Source organism: Meleagris gallopavo, chromosome Z (genome assembly GCF_905368555.1).
Source record: "Meleagris gallopavo chromosome Z, MGAL_WU_HG_1.1, whole genome shotgun sequence".
In the NCBI taxonomy this organism is placed as follows: Eukaryota; Metazoa; Chordata; class Aves; order Galliformes; family Phasianidae; genus Meleagris; species Meleagris gallopavo.
In genome coordinates this window covers 1906039-1923999 of record NC_139435.1, presented here as the reverse complement: position 1 = coordinate 1923999, position 17961 = coordinate 1906039, and the positions used below count along the sequence as shown (strand labels likewise).

Below are 17961 nucleotides of genomic sequence, written 5' to 3'. Positions count from 1 at the left end.
TCTCCAGTAACAAACAACACAGATTCAGAAGTGCTGCAGAACAGCAGATGTTTAAATTTATTCACAGCTGTAGGTTAACCTAACTGTAAGTAACCCACCACCTGGCTGCAGCCAGACTATCTTTCATTTAAGGCAAGCTTCCCATTCATTCATCACAATGATTTTTTGTTAACAAAGAATGAGCATGGCTCATTAACAGAAACCTGTATTTTCAATAAGCTTAATAGTTCAGTACTGTATAATTACAATCTAGTAATTTAAGACTCAGGAGCACTATAAAACAACGGTAAAGGACTTTGATTATTACAGTTTGCAAATGGACCAGAAAAGCTATTTCCCATCATTACAGAGTTGGTTCAATATTGGTGTGTTTAACACAGAGGAGAAGCAACACACACGACAGAATTAAATTTCATTTTACAGCTCTACTAACCAACTGTGTAAAAACTTGAATATGTCCCCATGGCTCACAAAGGGTTTTTCCCATAACATTAAAAAGAAACAAAAAAAAACAACAGTGAAATTTTGGAATTGTAGCGTTAATAGGACCCTGCTGAAGTCTAACTTACTTTAAAAATTCAAAGTCTAGGGCATTTAATACCAGATTTTTGTTTGAGTACCATTCTTTTTAATAACAGCATCTAATTAAAACATCTGTACACTGCTGACACTTTTAATTTTATGCAAAATCTGAAAAACATAAACCAGGATCTGGTCCAACGAGAATAAAGATGCTAACAGTAGTTATTATTAACAATGGCACTATTTTAATATAAAAGTCACTTCTAGAGGCTCTTATCTCTGCCTTTAAATTAGAACAGAGAGGTCACTGCAGACTGACTAAGGTGTTGTTAGGCTTTACAGTTTACTTGAGTGTTTCCAGTAGGTTTTCCTGTTTAGTTTATTCTTAACACTTTTCAGAGTGGGCTTTCCATCAGCTATTTCATGAAAACTGAAAACAAACAGAACTTTCTACCACGTTCCGTGAACCCTTCAGGAAAGCAGTTGTGCTGTAGCCTTCCTGTGCTACCTGTCCTGCCAATCATCTGAGGTCTCTAATCACTGCCTCAAAAAAATGAGTGCAGGAAAAGAGCTGTGTTGTGACCAAGCTAGGGCCATGCACCACCACTTTTCCTTTCACACCTTGATGGGAAGGAGCTTACGGCTAGGTTTCTGATGAGCATGCACTGATCCTGTGACCTTAATTTTGGAAGCAAGAGTAAATTATGTGAACCAGATGTTTCTTCAAACTATCCAAGTTCTCATAGCAGATGCTCTAAGATATGTTCTACTGCCTCTGGGAAACTCTCACAGGTTAAGTAAGGAGCTGGATTGATTTTGTTTTCATCTGCTGGTCGATATTTACCTAGAAGAAATGAACAAAAAAGTGCAGTTACTGCTTCGGATATCTTTTTTTTCCTCTAAAAATTGCAGCCTTCTGAGATCAGCAACAGTCACACATGACAACAGGAATGCTGATCTGCTGTCTTGCAACAAGCATCTCCCAGCTTTTCCCTAAAGGAGAAGGACCTTCCCTAGCCCATGGATCTATCACAGTATCAGTAATGCTGGTAACACCTTCCAGTCCTACAAGGTTCCACTTCTGTCTGAAGGAATTGCCATACATAACTGCCAGATAATTACTATGGAATGTCATCAAGGTCCTTCATGAGCAGAGGTTACAGTGATATGACTAATTTTGACAATCAAAGATGTTACAGTAACAGTTCTTTAGATTCCAGAGGCTCAGTGCACAGCTTTGCTTTGGGCATGTGAGCTGCCAGTACCCAGGACAAGATGATGGGACTCACCAGTGCCTCATGAAATGACCAATTCATCACGTACTTACCAGTCCTGACCAAAATCCCACGCATGCCTGCATTCTGGGCCCCACCAACGTCATCCCTGCAGTCCTGTGATGGAAGAGAACAGTTAGGTTGTGGTCAGGGACACAGTTTCTTAACAAGGGTAGGGAGCCCCTCTGTACACTGGAGCTGAGCGCTGCACTAGCAGGCAGGTGGTAAGGTTCCCACGTACATCACCAATCATGACAGCCTCCTCTGGGGCACAGCTAGTCCCTCGTAAAGCTTCCAGGAAGAATGTTTTCTCTGGCTTTCCCACCACTGTTGCTTTGATGTCTGTGGCATATTCCAGTCCAGCTACAAAAGGTCCAGGTCCCAGAGCCAAGCCATTTTTTTTCTTGAAATACCTGGCTTTATGTATAGCTATAAGAGGAGCACCATCCAAAATCAACCTGAAGGATGAAGAGAAAAATGCAAAAAGTAAAGATATTTACAGCTGAAGGTCTGACAAAACACCCAGTAACTTTCATGGGGACCCAAACAGGTCTTTCAATGGTTTAGAATCATGGAATCATAGTATGCTAGCATTTATTTGGAGAATTAAGTAAAATTTCAGCAGAGATGGGTGTTCCTGTGAATCTCAGGAAGGAGGTGGATCATTTTGCACTGATTTTCTATTTCCGTATTGAAAAGGCACAAAGATATTAGGCACAGTTGTGTTCCTTTGGATTCCCCAGTTAAGTATGCTTCAGAAACAGAGGTGGATTTGGGCTTCTTTCCATAGGCAAAAATCCCAGGTGGAAGACAGCTGAAAGCAACTGGTCACTGGATTCCCTACAGTTCTGTGTACAATTGGTGGTTAATGGAGTTAAGTCCAGCTGGCGACCCGTTATGAGTGGTGTCCCCCAGGGGTCAGAACTGGGGCTTATCTTGTTTAATATATTTATTGACGACCTAGATGGGGGGATTTACCCTCATCTAATTTACCCGCAGTTAATTTGCAGATGACACGAAGTTGGGAGGTGGTGCCGATCTGCCTGAGGGTAGGGAGGCCCTACAGAGGGATCTAGATAAGCTGGATTGCTGGGCTGAGATGAATGGGATGAGGTTCAACAAGGCCAAGTGTCGGGTCCTGCACTTTGGCCACAACAACCCCAAGCAGCGTTATAGGCTTGGGGATGAGTGGCTGGATGATTGTGAAGAAGAAAGAGACCTGGGGGTGCTGGCTGATGCTTGGCTGAATATGAGCCAGCAGTGTGCCCGGGTGGCCAAGAGGGCCAACGCATCCTGGCCTGCATTAGAAATAGTGTGGCCAGCAGGAGCAGGGAGGTGATCATCCCCCTCTACTCAGCTCTGATGAGGCCGCACCTCAAGTATTGTGTTCGGTTTTGGGCTCCTCACTACAAAAAGGACACTGAGGCCATGGAGCGTGTCCAGAGAAGGGCAACAAAACTGGTGAGGGGTCTGGAGCACAAGTCTTATGAGGAGCGGCTGAGGGAGCTGGGATTGTTTAGTCTGGAGAAGAGGAGGCTCAGGGGAGACCTCATTGCACTCTTCAACTTCCTGAAGGGAGGTTGGGGTGACGAGGGGTTTGGCCTCTTCTCCCATGCAATGAACAGGACCCGGGGAAATGGCCACAAGTTGTACCAGAGGAGGCTTAGGTTAGACACGAGGGAAAACTTTTTCTCTCAGAGAGTGGTCAGGCACTGGACCACTGGCCTGCCCAGAGAGGTCATGGAGTCGCCGTTCCTGGCAGTGTTCAAGAGGCGTCTGGACGAGGAGCTGCGAGATACGGCTTAGTGCTTGTGGTAGCAGTGGTAGTGAGAAGACGGTTGGACTGGATGATCTTACAGGTCTTTTCCAACCTTGTGATTCTATGATTCTATGAAAAGGGTTCTCATGTGCATCTCCCAGCTGGCCAAACTGTTAAAAACCGGCATGGAACATGGGACTGTCTGCAGTGAGTGGAGAAATGGAAGAGAAGTAATTAAGAAATGACCATAACTTCTCTGATCTCAGTCAGCTCCTCACTTAATTATCATAAAATATTTCTATTAGATCAATGCATTCCAAAGCAAGCTGTCAGAAGACAGTTGGCACATGTATCAGAGAGCAGCCAGCTATGTTCAATGGGAGGATGCCTCCAGGACACAGAAGGATTTAATTTGGCAATGGCACTACAACCACTTGCATTCAGCAGTTTACAGGAAGGATCTCACCTGAGAGAATTCTTTTAAATGTGGCATCAAAATCCCATGTATATGAGAAAAGAAATTTAGTATCAGTCATTTCAAACGGTGCCTAGAGAATGGACTTACGCTATGTATTTTGTTTTGGGACATGTGCCAGGTTGGATTTAGCCAGCCTCATAATAGATTTCAACCCAGCTGCCTACCAGCCCAGTCATACTGGGCTCTTCACAGTCAGTGACTGACTGAATTATTCTGAGCAGTATAGGACAAGGCATGTGGACCAGACACAAGGCTGAAGAAAAGCAGAATGCTGCCAGGCACTAAAACTCCTTTAGACCAAACAAAGCTGACGCCAGTAGAAATTCCATCTGCCAACTTCCCTGTGAATGGGAAATGAGGGCTAGATGCAGCAACAGACTCACATCCCAGCCTCTTCAAGTGGAAGTTAATGGTTAAGGGTGCAAACCCATAGAAGTTAACATCATCCTCACTACGTAGTAGTGATATGGGAATAACTTCTGGCATTGTAGGAACAAGCAAGGAACCACTGTAGGAAAAGCACAAGACAACCACAAGAAGTGGCTGACTTACCGAAAAGCTTTATTCATCATCTCATAGTGAAAGTGTTCAGGAGCCAGTCCTATGACTACTGCATTGGGGTCATCAGTGGCGATCCCTGGAAAAATCAAAACACGCTAATGATCATTCTGAATGAGCTAAATTTTGTTTATACTCAGCAATAGACAGTCAGCAAGCGCAACAAGTGAAATTAATCACTTTGCAGCAAAATTTAGCGTTTTCTGACACAGATGTGTCTTGTAGACTGGTTTTATGTATTTTAGAATGGAAGAAAACCTTTGTTGAAAAGGTGTGGATCTATACATGGAATATTCTCTGCACTTTCACAGTGACAGCTCAAGCTCCTGGGTCTCCGGAGAGTATAGTCAGAGCTGTCTCCTGCACACATCCTGCAGTGAGCTCAGACAGTAAAGCACAGCATGCAGAGATGCCACGTGGATTTGTGACACCACCCAAAAGCATCTGGTCCATTAACCAAGAATGGATTACATTCATCCATCTGTGACCAACTTTACTGAGAGATTATCTAAGAATAATTCAATAGCAGTCACTAACAGGAATTCAAAATATTCTCCAGCGTACTTCAAAGTTTCAAGAGCAGCACTGAGTGTAAGCCAAAATGCCTGCAGAACAAAGAAACAGAACAACTCATACCAGATCCAAGCAGTGCATAAAGTGTTGCCACTGTATTCTGTATTCTTTGTCATTTGACAGAGAACTAGCAACAGCTACTGTAAAATTGATGGAAAGATCGCAGACATGTTAAGATTTAACTTTAGTGAATTCAGCTGCTGTTTCAGCTGTTTGTAACCCACCCCCCAGAAAAAAAGCCTTACTGAGAATACAAAACATTGCTGGGACTGTATTTCTCTGGATGTGATGTCAGGTGGAAATTATTAGGTTCCACAGCTTTCGTATTTGCAGAGTTCTCCATGAGGTCTCTCTGCAGCCTTCTCTTCTCTAGGCTGAACAAGCCCAGCTCCCTCAGCCTATCTTGCCTCAAGCCCTCTGAGAATCCTCCTGCCCTCCTCTGGACCTGTTCGAACAGCTCTGCATTCTTCTACCCCTGGATATTGGCAGGTGCAATAAATCTCCATCAAACCAGTGATAAACATTACTTTCTACACTGTGAATTAATAACATGTATAAAGTTTTATCTGAATTCCTGCCTACTTGAAGATTCTGACTGCCACTTGGAGCTGTGGAAGGGTGTCAAGAGGAGGAAGCCATGAAGACAGACACTGGTTCAACACCTCCTCCCATGCTGCTCTCTGCCCACCTCACCTGTGAAATCAGGCAGGGCCTTCTCATCCACCAAGAGGAGTGGCCGCACTTGCTTCTGCTCCAGGAGATTTCTGGCTGCTGTCAGAGACGTGAAGATTTCATGTTCTGCAATGTCAAAGCCCAGTTTGGTCAGCCTCTCCAGCAGGTCCTTCTTGCACTCTTTGGTGGTGTTGGTCACGAAGCGAATTGTAACCGGAGCACCACGCAGCCTGACGGATGAAAAGCAAAGTCTCAACTGCTGCAGAACACTTTTTGTTTACAGACTGCCCTACATTACTAGCACATACTACTGAACAGCCAAATAATTTTAGGTGACAATTTCAATGGCATTTCCTTTAATTATTCCCCTACCATCACTTTCTTCTATTTGTTACTATAGAAACAAATGCTGGTATCAGGACTGTATGGAGTACATCATTGTATAGTTGGTCAATCTGGAAGTCTTGCTTGCACCTGCCACTTCTCTCTCGTTCATTCCGCAGAAAAAAAAATGGACTGACCTTTCACAAGTATGAACCAGCAAAAAGAAAAAAAAAAAAAAAGTTTGTTAATATTTTTTTAAAAACTTTAACCTCAATACTGAACGCTAACCCTAAAAATGGAAATCTGTGCATTTATTTCCCAAGCAAGCTGCAGGACTTTCATTTTGTCATCTCTTTAGGGAGGACAATGGCATGGATTAACAAGATCCACTGAGTAGCGAATGGATATCCAACACTTCAGTCATTTTTAGTTCCTTACATTCTACATCTTCAAAAAATAATGACTGAATTATTTCTGGAAAGAACTGTAGTTTCCTAGTCCCTCTGTGAGATTTCCAACCAAACGATGGTCCAGCTTTGCAAAAGCTTAAAGCAGTCAATAAAACTCCAGTAAAAACTTTCCATGTTTAATTCAACCCTACCCATTCTTCCTGACTTATTCTTCCTACCGCCCATTCACCACTTCCTGTTGCTTTTCTTCAGCCTTTTCAAGATGAATTCTCCACAGAAATGGTGTCAGAACAACAACAAAAAGATCCCTGGGGCTGCACAGCCTGCTCTGCCTTCATCTAAGCGAGATGAAATTGATTCACTATGCCATCATTTCTTTAGACACCGTTTTTTGAGAAGAAGGCAAGATCTTCAGGCCCATTTCAAGAAGGATCTTTGTGCAAGCAGTCCTGACACAACCTATCAGAGGGAACAGAAAGAGGCTACTTGCCTTTTAAGAGCTTCCTGCGCACCCGGCACGGCCGAGTCTTCGACGTGCAGCGTGCCACTGAGATCCACCAGGACAGCTTTCAGCGCACGCCGAGCTGCCATCCTTCATCCCCAGGGAGAAGGCAAAGAAATGAAATGACAGAAAACCGGTTAGCAGACAATGGGTAATAAAAATAAGGAGCTCGGTTAAGCGCCTCATTGGTGCCAAGCCTGGGATTATTCAGAACATTACTCGTACTGTGAAATGGGCCCCTTCAGACAGAGAAATAAAAGGCAGCGTTTAAAAAAAATGCATAATTGATGGAGTGGTATTTTCCCAAAGACTCTATATATGGAAATCAGGTGCTATTTGTTTGTTAACTGCCTTTCTTTTCCTGCGTCAAAAACTCTCCGCGCAATGACGGCAGTTGGGAAGGGGACCATTAGGTCTGCGATTGCTGGTTCAAGGCCTCAGCGAGCACATCGCAGCGAGTCCCAGCCACACCAGAGGTGCTGTTCAAGGAGAAACGAATACAGCCCTACTGAGCTCCGACGACAAAGCTCAGAGCACTCTGAAAAAGCGGATGTCGTTCATTTTGTTCCTCGAAGTTGGGTCTTCGCAGGTGTGTGCCCCTGGGGATTCTGCAGGCTGCCAGCCTGGGGATTCCTGGCACCCAAAAGAAGGTTATTCCTTCTTGCAGAGGAGGCGGTCCAGCAGCTTTTCTGCGTTACAGAAATAGGTACGAGAGATTCGGTGTGAAACAGAAGCAGGGGAAGAAAGCAGTCAGGCTACGTGCAAGTCTGAAAAGCCGTCTTTGGAAAATACGACGTGACAGCTGTGCTGCGAGCCCCGCGGACTGCTCCGCAAGCTGTCTGCAGCCGTGCTGAGCAAACGTCCAGCACAGTAGCTTTCCTCCCGTCTGCCAGGCGGTAACGACCACCCGACCCAGCGGCTTCCGTCTTCTGCTGAGCTGCTTCAGAGACAAACCACACGATTGCACGAGCTTGCTAGAACAGTGTGACTGAATAGACTGAATAGAACTGTGACTGGGAATATTTAACATTCCATCTGAAAAGGCTCAACACAACCATAGGATGGCTTGGGTTGGAAGGGACCCCGTTAACAACCGCAGCAGCGGGATGAAACCAAGGGACCCCGACCCCTCCCCCCGCCGCACCCACCTGCCGCTCAGGGGCCCTCGCGGGGTCCTCACAACGCCGGGCTGCCCCGCAGAGCGCCGGTACGCGCGGGGACGACGACACGCTCACGCAGGCGGCGCGACGGGCAGCCCGAGAGAGCCGTGAGGACCCCGTTCGCGACGCCGCTCCGTCACGTGTGAGGACGCGGGGGTTGCGGTGACGGGAGGTGCGAGCGCCCGCCTGCCAGTTCGTAGGTGATGGTTCGCCGTTTGGCGCAGCGCCGCACGAGATGCGACGGGCAGAGGATGCGGATGGAAAACCCGAACGAAACGCGAATTTGGGATGCGCGCAGTTCGAGTCCCCGTTTTATCTCAGCGTCGCCGCCGCGCAGAGCTGCCGTTCGTTCTCACTGCGCTCATCTGTTTGGAACAGTTAGCCACGTCTGCAAACCGCGCACTGAGACCTCAGCCTCTTGAGAGCGCAGGTGGAAGGAGGGCGAGGTCCTTTCTTTACCTCATTTTCAGAGCTGCAGCTCGTAGCCTTTAGCACTTAAGAACCGCTTTAAGTCCGCACAGATAAAATACATGATATGCTAGCAGCGCTGCAAACCGATGGGAGCATCCACTGCTGTCTCCCGGGCGCTGCTAGGCCTCTGCCTCTCGACATTGTGTTGGGTTCACTCTGAGACCACACTACGACTTCATAGCAGCTCTCTGCTCTGAGCACGTGCTGAGGGTAAGAAAAAAGCCACGTGTTCTGAGAACAGCAGCTCTGCTACCAGGAACTGGACAAAGCTGAGCTTTGAGATACTCCCACTGTAGATGGATACAAAGACTTAGGAAAGAGAGTGCTTAACTTAGAAATTCAAAATTTATTTATAAGTTTTCGCTAAGAAAAAAAAAAAAAGGCAACAACGTAGACTCTTCTCCTGGTTATGCTCTACTCTGCAAAATACTGTAATTGGAGATCATTAAATTCATTTACACATTGTACAGATTATCCTTGTATACAAGAACAGTGAATGCTACAGTTGCCAAGACGCCAGAAGAAGAGATGACGAACTTAGCTGCTTTAAAACAGTGAACCTGCCGGCTTCCCTTTCGCCTTTCCTAGTTTAATAATAAGCTAAATCAACTTCAGACACTTGATCAAAGATGAAAAAACACAAAGTCTAGCTTTTCTAAAAACTTATTTGAGTACTGGTCATTCAGCACTGCTATCTAACACCAGACCCAATGCAGCAGTGTTAACTGAGGCTGCCTCCTTACTGTGGTCATCACTAATTTATCTGTGAAAGAACTGCAGGATTCTCACTTTCAGTAAGCAGTTAAGTGAACAAAGGAAGACAGAAGCAGCAGCCTGCAAATTTGCTGTTTTTAGCAAAGAACTGCATTTGAAAAGGAAAAGGTATTCTTCCCACATTACCCGAGAACCTCCAAACAGAGCAGCTCCCCATTCCCAACACACTGCTGAGCCCAAAGGCTTAACACACAGAAAAAATAACAGTACTTGACAGAACAGTAACAAATGCTAAACGTGAACAGGATCTGCTAAATAAACACAGAGTTGCCAGAGTACAGCTTTTTTAGATTTTGCATAGCAATTGCTCCTATTCTCAACCTGTTTCACATTGAGTATCATTGATCTGAGAAAAGAAAAATCCTAGCTTTTGTCAGACCAGGAAAAATTTGTTACTAATTTGTGCTAAATCACAAATTTGCCCATCTTCATTTCACCTCCTGTGGTATTTCAATAATTTATAACACGTTTGGAGCCTAACTCGTATTCCCTTAAAACAGAACTATGGCAATAACTGAAATAAAAACCACTGTCATTTTTAAATTCAGAAACAAACTGGGAAGCAGTTTGTTTCTAAATTCTAAATGCTAACCGAAGGAAGTTCATCCCTGAGTAACAAGACATTTCAAACCTGCCTCCTACCAACAGCCATCACGGTATGTTACTGACACCAACAGACCTCGTCACAATCCAACAGATTTGCAGCGTTTTTGCATGGATCCCATTACCTTGTTTAATGAAACTGAAAGTGAACATTAGGAAATAGGATAAATACAAACAGTGTCTTTTATTATTTTAAGTTGAACGGCAAACTGACAGTTAAACCGTGCTGTATCCCCGGAAAACTCAGAGCAATGAGGCTAGCAATTTGCTTCTTTGGATGTCCATAAGATTTTGCCACAGGAATCTTCAGCCGAACAAGAGGAGGAGCACAATTGTCACGGAGTTCACGGCTATCAGTGGCACTGCAGAGAAAACAAGAGGAAGTTTGAATCCGTTTCCTTCTGCGCATCACAGACTGATGCAATTTCACAGTGTCACCCTTCAGGGAGCAAAATCATTGACTGCTGAAGACATTTCCCTACGCAGAGTCGGGATCAGTGGAAGGAGCCAGGACCGTGGCCTGGTGTTTCTCCACTTTCTCTCTGCGTGGCTTTAGCACGATTTAGAAGAAGTTTATTTTGTGGTGAGCAAGACCATATTTGCCACAGGATGACAAACAGAAACAGCAGCTGTTTGTCAAAAGGAAGGGGCAAATGCTGCCGTTATGTCCTTAAAGCACAGCAACAGAACTTCACAGGCAGTGGCTGCTCAGACCAAACGACCGCCGTCATCTCACCTCTCATCACGGTCCGTACGGATCGAATGAGGTTCGTCAGCTGTGCTTTGATTCCCGGTTCCTCTCCGAATCCTCCGATCCCTTGGTCGCTTCCCCAGCCAACTGCACACCGTAAGAACAGCCACGTTAAAAAGCAAAGAACAACCACCGCCCCAGAACCGTCCAACAGATGCAATGTATCAGCAATATCAGCGCCATGAGCTGGAAGGGACACACAAACACAGATCGTGGAGCCCAACAAACGCAAACTGCATCGGAGAGCTGTGCTCAGCACTCCCTGAGTCCCAGAAGCTCTGGGGAAGGACCTTTCCTAGAAGGCCAACCTGCCCTCCCCACAGAGCCCATCTGAAGGCAAACAAAGCTGCGGGATGCACAGCGGGATGCTCCAGACGGAAGGACCAGGAGCTCTGGAGACAGCGCTGGGTTTTTTCTCGTCCTGCTTTGGCCTGGTTTGGAGAAACGAGGGCAAAAGCAGGAAATGGGGAGCCCTATTAAAAAGAATGGTGGCAGTCCGCAATTCTGCTCTGTGGCTTTTCCCTGCTCTGCGCTTTGGGTTTCTTTTGTTAATGAGGAAAACAGCATTCACCCCATGTCAGCATCCCGACATAGAGAGGGCACGGCGGGAGTAAATTGGAAAAGGCATAAAGAGAGTGGAAGAGGGCAGGCACAGAGCCGGCAGGAAGGATGCTGAGCACAAAATCCAACCGCAGGGTGAACATAAACCCCAGAGCATCGCGTTTCTCCCCCTCCCCCCAGTATCTAAGCGGGACGCGAGCAGGAGGGCCCGGGGCCCGGCAGCCACCTCCGGGCATGGCCGGGGGGCCGGGAGGCTGTGGGGGCAGGGACTTCTCACCGTGACGAAGGAAGCGCTCCTCGTGCAGCACGGCGATGGCATTGACCACCAGCAGCCCGGCCTGCAGCAGCGCGTACAGCGTGAACGCCATGGCGGGCCGGGGCGGGGCACGGACGTGGCGGGGAGGGCGGGGCTTGGTGGCGGAATGGGCGTGGCCTGCACGGAATGGGCGGTGCCTGATGGGTGTGGGCGGGGCCTGGTTGGGTAGTTTGTTCGCTGAAGAATGGGCGTGGCCTGTAGGTGAGTGGGCGTGGCCTTCGGAAGTGGGCGGAGTCAGGGGTGGGGTGTGGGGGTTAAGAGGGGTGAGACCTGAGTGCAGAGAGAAATTGGGGGAAATTGACTTTTTTAATTGCTTTAAATTCCTTGTAATGCGCTGCTCTCTGTGCGTGAACACTTGCTTTTGTTGCTCACATCTCTCATTGCAGCTGATGGAGCATTGCGTGACTCCAGTTCTATCTCTCAGCAATCAAACGTACCGTGAGCTCCTTCCCTGGGCAGCAGTAGAACTGTGCCTTGCTTAGGGCACAGCAATTGGCATCATCACCATGTAAGACTCACAGTCAGGACACTGCTCTCAGTTATGAGGTTTGGATTTGGGCAGTGCTGTTTGGGATCTGGGGATGGACTCAGTGATGATCCCTGTGGGTCCCATCCAACTTGATTGTATGATTTTGTGATTCTGTGATATAGTTTTATGCTACTAAATAATCATTACTAATGCATTAGTACTGTGTCCAGGCCTGGGCTCCCAGTGCAAAAATGTGGAAGCTGCTGGGGCAGGTCCAGAGCATCCACAGAGGTGCTCAGAGGGCTGGAGCACTTCTGCTGTTAAGGAAGGCTGAGGGAGTTGGGTTTGTTCAGCCCAGAGAAGGCTCCAGGAAGACCTCACAGCAGCCATCAATACGTAAAGGGAGCTTAACAGACAGGTGAGAGACTGAGTTTACATGAGCAGATATTGATAAGACAAGGGTTTAAACTAAGGAGGGCAGGTTCAGGTCTGATGTGAAGGGAAAATTCTTTACCCAGAGGACGGTGAAGCCCTGGCACTGCTGCCCAGAACTGTGGGTGCCCCATCCCTGGAGGTACCTGAGGCCAAGGATGAGCTCTGGACAGGCTGAGCTGGGGGGGCAGCCAGCCCACGGTGGGGGCTCTGTGATGTCCCTTCCAACATAAGTGACAGATACGAGAGGTCACTGACAGGCATGTCTGGTAGCCACCAGCATCAAGTGGAATTTCCTGGGCTACCTCCTTACAGCATCCTGTCTATCTCTAGCTGCTGACCTCAATGAAGAACTAATGTTTAGAATTACAGTGCTGGGGAAAAAAAAAAAAAAAAAAAGAAAGAAAGAAAGAAAGAAAGAAAGAAAGAAAGAAAAAGTTTTTTAAAAGAAGTATATAAGTTATGGCTTATTATTTTTACCCATCATTAAGATGTATTTCCAAAGAGCAGCTGCTGTAATGCTTACATAAAGTTGACATGATTTTCCCCTTTCCAAAATCCATCATGGCAATTCAGCAACCACACGAGTCTTAGATCTGAGCCATCACACTGCGTGGTGGAGGGAAAACCAGACAAAGCTGCTGCATTAGGAGGAAAGCAGTTCTTTTCCTCATTAAGGTGTTATGTTTCATTGCAGTAAATTCCTCCGATGTCATCTGCAGAGTGCAGTCCATCACCATAAGGAAGAGTTCAAAACCACCCTACAGATGCCAAAGGATTACAGCTGAGGCTGGGAAAGTATTGAGAAGACCCTGCTATTTTTCATTCTTTTACATTTTGCATTGGTTTGTTGTTCAATATCACCAAACAGAACACATTTCCTGGGGCTAAACCATCCTCATCTCCTCCACTGAGACCAAAGCTTGTAGCATGCATGTTGTCAGGATTGTGTTGCTTTATTCCTGGTGAGCAAAGAACAAAAGTAAAACAAATACAAAATTCAGAACCCACGCATCCATTTATTGGTACTATTTCCTAAGTTTATTGTGCTTGGCTCCCTAAGCATAACAATCTCTAATTGCTGTTTGTTGTTTGTTCCTTACATACACATTATCCTGGTCTCCATGTGTTGGAATTCCACACTGGAGGTAAGAAAGGGAATTTTGCCATAACCATAAGAGATATAAAAATTTATTCTCTGAAAGAGAGGTGATGCAGTGGCACAGGCTGTGCAGGGAGGTGGTGGAGTCCCCATCCCTGGAGGTGTTTGAGAACCATGGAGATGTGGCAGTTGGAGATGTGGCCAGTGGCCATGGTGGGATGGTTAGGGTTGGGCTTGGGGATCTTAAAGGACTTCCAACCTTCATGATTCTGTGATTCCATAATTCTACGAAGCAAAGTTTGGTTTCCACCTCAGTTGAGTTGCTCAAATTGTCACTTTGATGATTGAAGAAGAAATGAATGATGCCAAATCTCTTTTGGGGGAACACTCACTGGTCAGAGGTCTTTCCTCCTGCTTCCTCTGGAAAACAATGCTGGAGGTAGGCCAAAAAAGTTGATAAGATAAATGGAAGATCATATACCCTTGTACTTGAGTGGGGAGAACAAGCTCATTCCTCAGCAAGCTGATGTCACACCAGAGACAGAGGTCACCGGTGCTGCAGCTCTTAGCTTAAAGATTAATAGATAGTATCTTCCTTCAGACTGTAAAGGTGGGCAGATTAAAAAAGACGTCAAAGAACTGGTGACTTGCAGACCGCAGTGCGTCCAATAGTGTTGGCACAGCCACAGTCATATAGCTTGCTATAAACCATGGATAGAAGGCTGCAATTTGTGTGTGAATCAGAGGGATTTGGAAATCACCCTAATTACCTGAATAAAAATCACCCGAAATTCCCCCATGTTTTTTTCTCATGACTCATTCAACGGAAAGAGAGTAAATCTATAGTACACTTCTAATACATTCACTGCACAAAGATAAGGTGAGTGAATTCATACTTTTTCTCCCCTTACCAAAAAAAAAAAAAATCCCCAGTTTCCTCTTTTTTCTAATACTGGTGTAGTACAGGTTGGCAACCTGAAGTCATGGTGGAGGAAATGTAGGACACATCAGCCCATTGCTTGCCAACGTGCACCCCAGAGCCTTTTGTGCATGTTTGTCTCCAGAATAAAGCAGCTGACAAGAGGAGCCATCACTGCTCCAGTGGTGAATTCGGGGGTGTGATCGACACAGCAGAGGAGAAGAATGGGAGCTCAGAAATGGAAATTGTCTCTTCTGTACCTCCAGTGGGCCTGCTGGAAATGTAACTCAGACACACCGGGCCAGTCAAATTCACTGTTGAAATCTTATCAGAGCAGATGTTGGTCATTGCAGTGTTTTCCAGAGCAACTGTGGATGCACTGAGGTCTTTGGAAGAGTAATGTGGAGTGCAGTGGCTGCGAGACAGAAATGGAACAAAGCTGATCGCTGAGTATCACATTATCATGGAGAGCCATTTGTAGTTTGAACCCAATCCAGTTTATAAGAAGATATAATTAACAGCAGTGTGGTGCTGGTGATAAGAATAATCACAGAGGTGTCCTTTTCCCTTTCCCTCTTATCTTTTTGTCCTTTTAGCACAAAACACTTCTTCTGATCCCATCTCCCTCCTCCATTTGGCCATAGCTGCATTCAAACAGAAGCTCAACAAAACAAAATGTTTGTTTGGGGAGACTTCCCAAAACACATTTTCTATTTTTTTCCACATGGAAATAAGCATCTCAAGGAACGTTCCTCATCTCGTGACTTCTTGAAAAAAATGGCAGTATTGTCAGAAGTCAGAAATTAGGGGTCACTTCATTTTCCTCAGTAAAATGTCACTGTACATCTATATAGGTAAAACCTCGGCAGCAGTTGAAGAACTTAGAATAGTTAAAGAATTGTTAAAGAATAGTTCATGTCTACATATCTCATTTAACCTCTGGTTATTTATGGATTTAGGATTTTTTAGTATTTGTCAGATCTGGAATATTAATCTCAATTTAAATGGAATCTAAAGAGTTTACAGGTCCTCTTTAGAATCATAGGATAGAATCATAGAATGCTTAGAGTTGGAAGGGACCTCTGAGGGCCCTCTAGTCCAACTGCCCTGCAGTGCACAGGGACAGCACAGCTCCATCAGGCTGCCCAGAGCATCATCCAGCCTGGCCCCTTGAAAGTCTCCAGAGATGGGATGGAGCCCAGGATATGTTTGGCTTTCTGGGCTACAAGGGCACATTGCTGGCTCATCTTCCCATCCACCCGTACCCCCAGGTCTTTTTCAGCAGGGCTGCTCTTAATCCTTTCATCCTCCAGGTTCTATTGGTAGTGAGTGCAACTTTAACTCAACTCAACCTTCCAACTCAAATGTGGGGTGCCTGCATTTGGAGACGTAGTTGGTGGGCATGATGAAAATGGGTTAAGGTTAGACTTGGCTACTTTAGAGGTCTTTTCCAACTTTAATGATTCTATAATCACTGCCCACGTTTCTTTGGAGAGCCCAGATCTGTCCTCTGCCACAGCACTCACCTCTGGACAATTCTCACGATGGCACTGATCACAAAGAGCAGCAGCAGACCTCCACAGAGAGACAACATGATGATTTCATAAATAATGGATGACGAACCTTGAAGAGCAGATGGAAACCACAGGTGAGATTTGTCAGTGAACAGCTTTAGGAAATGCAGCCTTCTGGGAAACTGTCACAGGTTGCAAGCAGGTTCTCCTGCTGCAAATTGTGGGTGGAGGGTGTAATGGCCTGAGGTTGCACTGGAGAGGTTCCGGTTTGGAATTAGGAACAGTTTCTTCTCAGAAAGAGTGAAAATACACTGGCACTGCTGCCCAGGGAGTGGGGGAGTCACCGTCCCTGGAGGTGTTCAAGAACTGTGGAGATGTGGGAATTAGGGACATGGTCAGTGGGCATGGCGGCTTGGATTCCCCCATGTGCACCCATCTCCAAGCTTTTCCCTCCTCTCTTCTGCTGTGACAGCCCTTTTTATTTCCACTGTCCTTCCCTCTCTAAAACTTCAACAGAAATAGACTGAATACGGCTCATTCATTCATTCCTTTTGAGCCCGCTCACCATTTTGTCTCTGATAAATCCTCAATGTTTGTCAGCACTGCTATTGCCTGGGGCCTCTCAGTGCTGTTACCTCACCAACAAACACAGCTGATTTTAAATGCCAGTGGAAACAAACAGGAAAATAAAGCACCTTCTTCCTTGGACAGGGAAGTGGTGTGAAAACCTTCTTCAGCATCATGAAGCATCCTGAAAAGGCAAGCCAACAATCAGGTCACATTTTAATGTTCAAAATCAGCGTATCTGTTTTAGATTCCTGTGTTCCCTCAGGGTATTTCACCATCTCTAATGTGAATTATCTTTACAACTTCCTTGTGAGATAGGAGCATTACAATAGCACGGTTTTGCAGACATGGAATTAAAGCATAGAGGAGCTGAGGGACAAATCCCACAAACAGAATTTAACCTGACACCAAAAACTGGAATGTTCCTTTTAAGGCAATAAGAGAAATAAGCGCACATTACTTCCAGCTTGCATGTGTGATGCAAAGGCTTCCATTCACTCTTTTACCCCCTTCTAGTTCCTTTATTCAGGATAGGAACAAAATGTGCAATCACAAGCTGTATTCTATAACATTCGTTTTATTAATACATTATTAATAAACTGTCCACTAGTGTGCTCTTGGGTATCAGAACAGCTTGTTTATAATGACTTATCTACTACACTTTCAACTCTATTCTCTTTGCACCAAAAAGCTTTAAGCTGAAGTGGAATTATTGTGAAAAATCTGTGTAGCCACAAGTTCTGGAAGAAAATCCAGGTGCCTGAAGAAAATACTACCCTATAGAAAAAAAAAAAAAAAAAAAAAGAGAGATCTTATAAACCAAAGTCACTCACTTGTATATGAGGAACGGTACCAGCTCTGAAATGATGCTCAGAATGAAATCTCATATGCCACCTGCATCAGAGTTGTCTGCAACAACTCCTGTGAGGGAGTTCCTCCAGATTTCCATGATACAAGCTGACTCACGTTGAAAGATGTCCTAAGAAGCACCTCCATCCCACCCTTCAGCTTGAAAATGTTACAAAATAAGCCATGGCCGTTTAAATCTAGAGCAGACTGAGAAGAAAAATAACAAATTTCTGGGTTACCTTGTGGGTGCTGGAGATCCTTGCGTCGACATCAAGCTGGTATGACCAGAAGTGAAAGTCAATCTGGTCTGAATGGTTCCAGAGTAATTGCTCACTTCATTTGCCTCAGCTGATTGTTTTATTTCCTCCATGTTTTTTTATTTTTTTTTAGGTGGTTTTTTT

At 45.5% G+C, this 17961-nt stretch overlaps 3 protein-coding genes and 1 long non-coding RNA gene across 4 annotated transcripts; 1 reads left to right on the top strand and 3 right to left on the bottom strand.

The window, feature by feature from the left end:
- Positions 1-34: 34 nt before the first annotated feature.
- HDHD2 (haloacid dehalogenase like hydrolase domain containing 2) lies at positions 35-8351 on the bottom strand. The gene is made up of 7 exons (XM_085213091.1): positions 8221-8351; positions 7061-7162; positions 5858-6066; positions 4586-4670; positions 2038-2254; positions 1850-1913; positions 35-1366 (listed from the first exon to the last, which is right to left on the bottom strand). Exons 2-7 carry the CDS (start codon positions 7159-7161, stop codon positions 1263-1265), a joined length of 780 nt encoding a protein of 259 aa, XP_085069217.1. The 5' UTR covers position 7162; positions 8221-8351; the 3' UTR covers positions 35-1262.
- A 1889-nt stretch (positions 8352-10240) lies between these two features.
- IER3IP1 (immediate early response 3 interacting protein 1) lies at positions 10241-11828 on the bottom strand. The gene is made up of 3 exons (XM_019610154.2): positions 11670-11828; positions 10817-10918; positions 10241-10442 (listed from the first exon to the last, which is right to left on the bottom strand). Exons 1-3 carry the CDS (start codon positions 11758-11760, stop codon positions 10387-10389), a joined length of 249 nt encoding a protein of 82 aa, XP_019465699.2. The 5' UTR covers positions 11761-11828; the 3' UTR covers positions 10241-10386.
- Positions 11829-11972: 144 nt separating this feature from the next.
- On the top strand, positions 11973-13615 carry LOC146542101 (uncharacterized). Its single transcript, XR_014880577.1, has 2 exons — positions 11973-12216; positions 13307-13615. It is a non-coding gene; the product is annotated as an uncharacterized LOC146542101 (long non-coding RNA).
- A 931-nt stretch (positions 13616-14546) lies between these two features.
- Positions 14547-17961, bottom strand: LOC146542100 (uncharacterized). The gene is made up of 4 exons (XM_085213822.1): positions 17800-17961; positions 16840-16895; positions 16157-16253; positions 14547-15045 (listed from the first exon to the last, which is right to left on the bottom strand). The coding sequence occupies exons 1-4, from the start codon at positions 17928-17930 to the stop codon at positions 14802-14804; spliced, it is 528 nt and encodes a 175-aa protein (XP_085069948.1). The 5' UTR covers positions 17931-17961; the 3' UTR covers positions 14547-14801.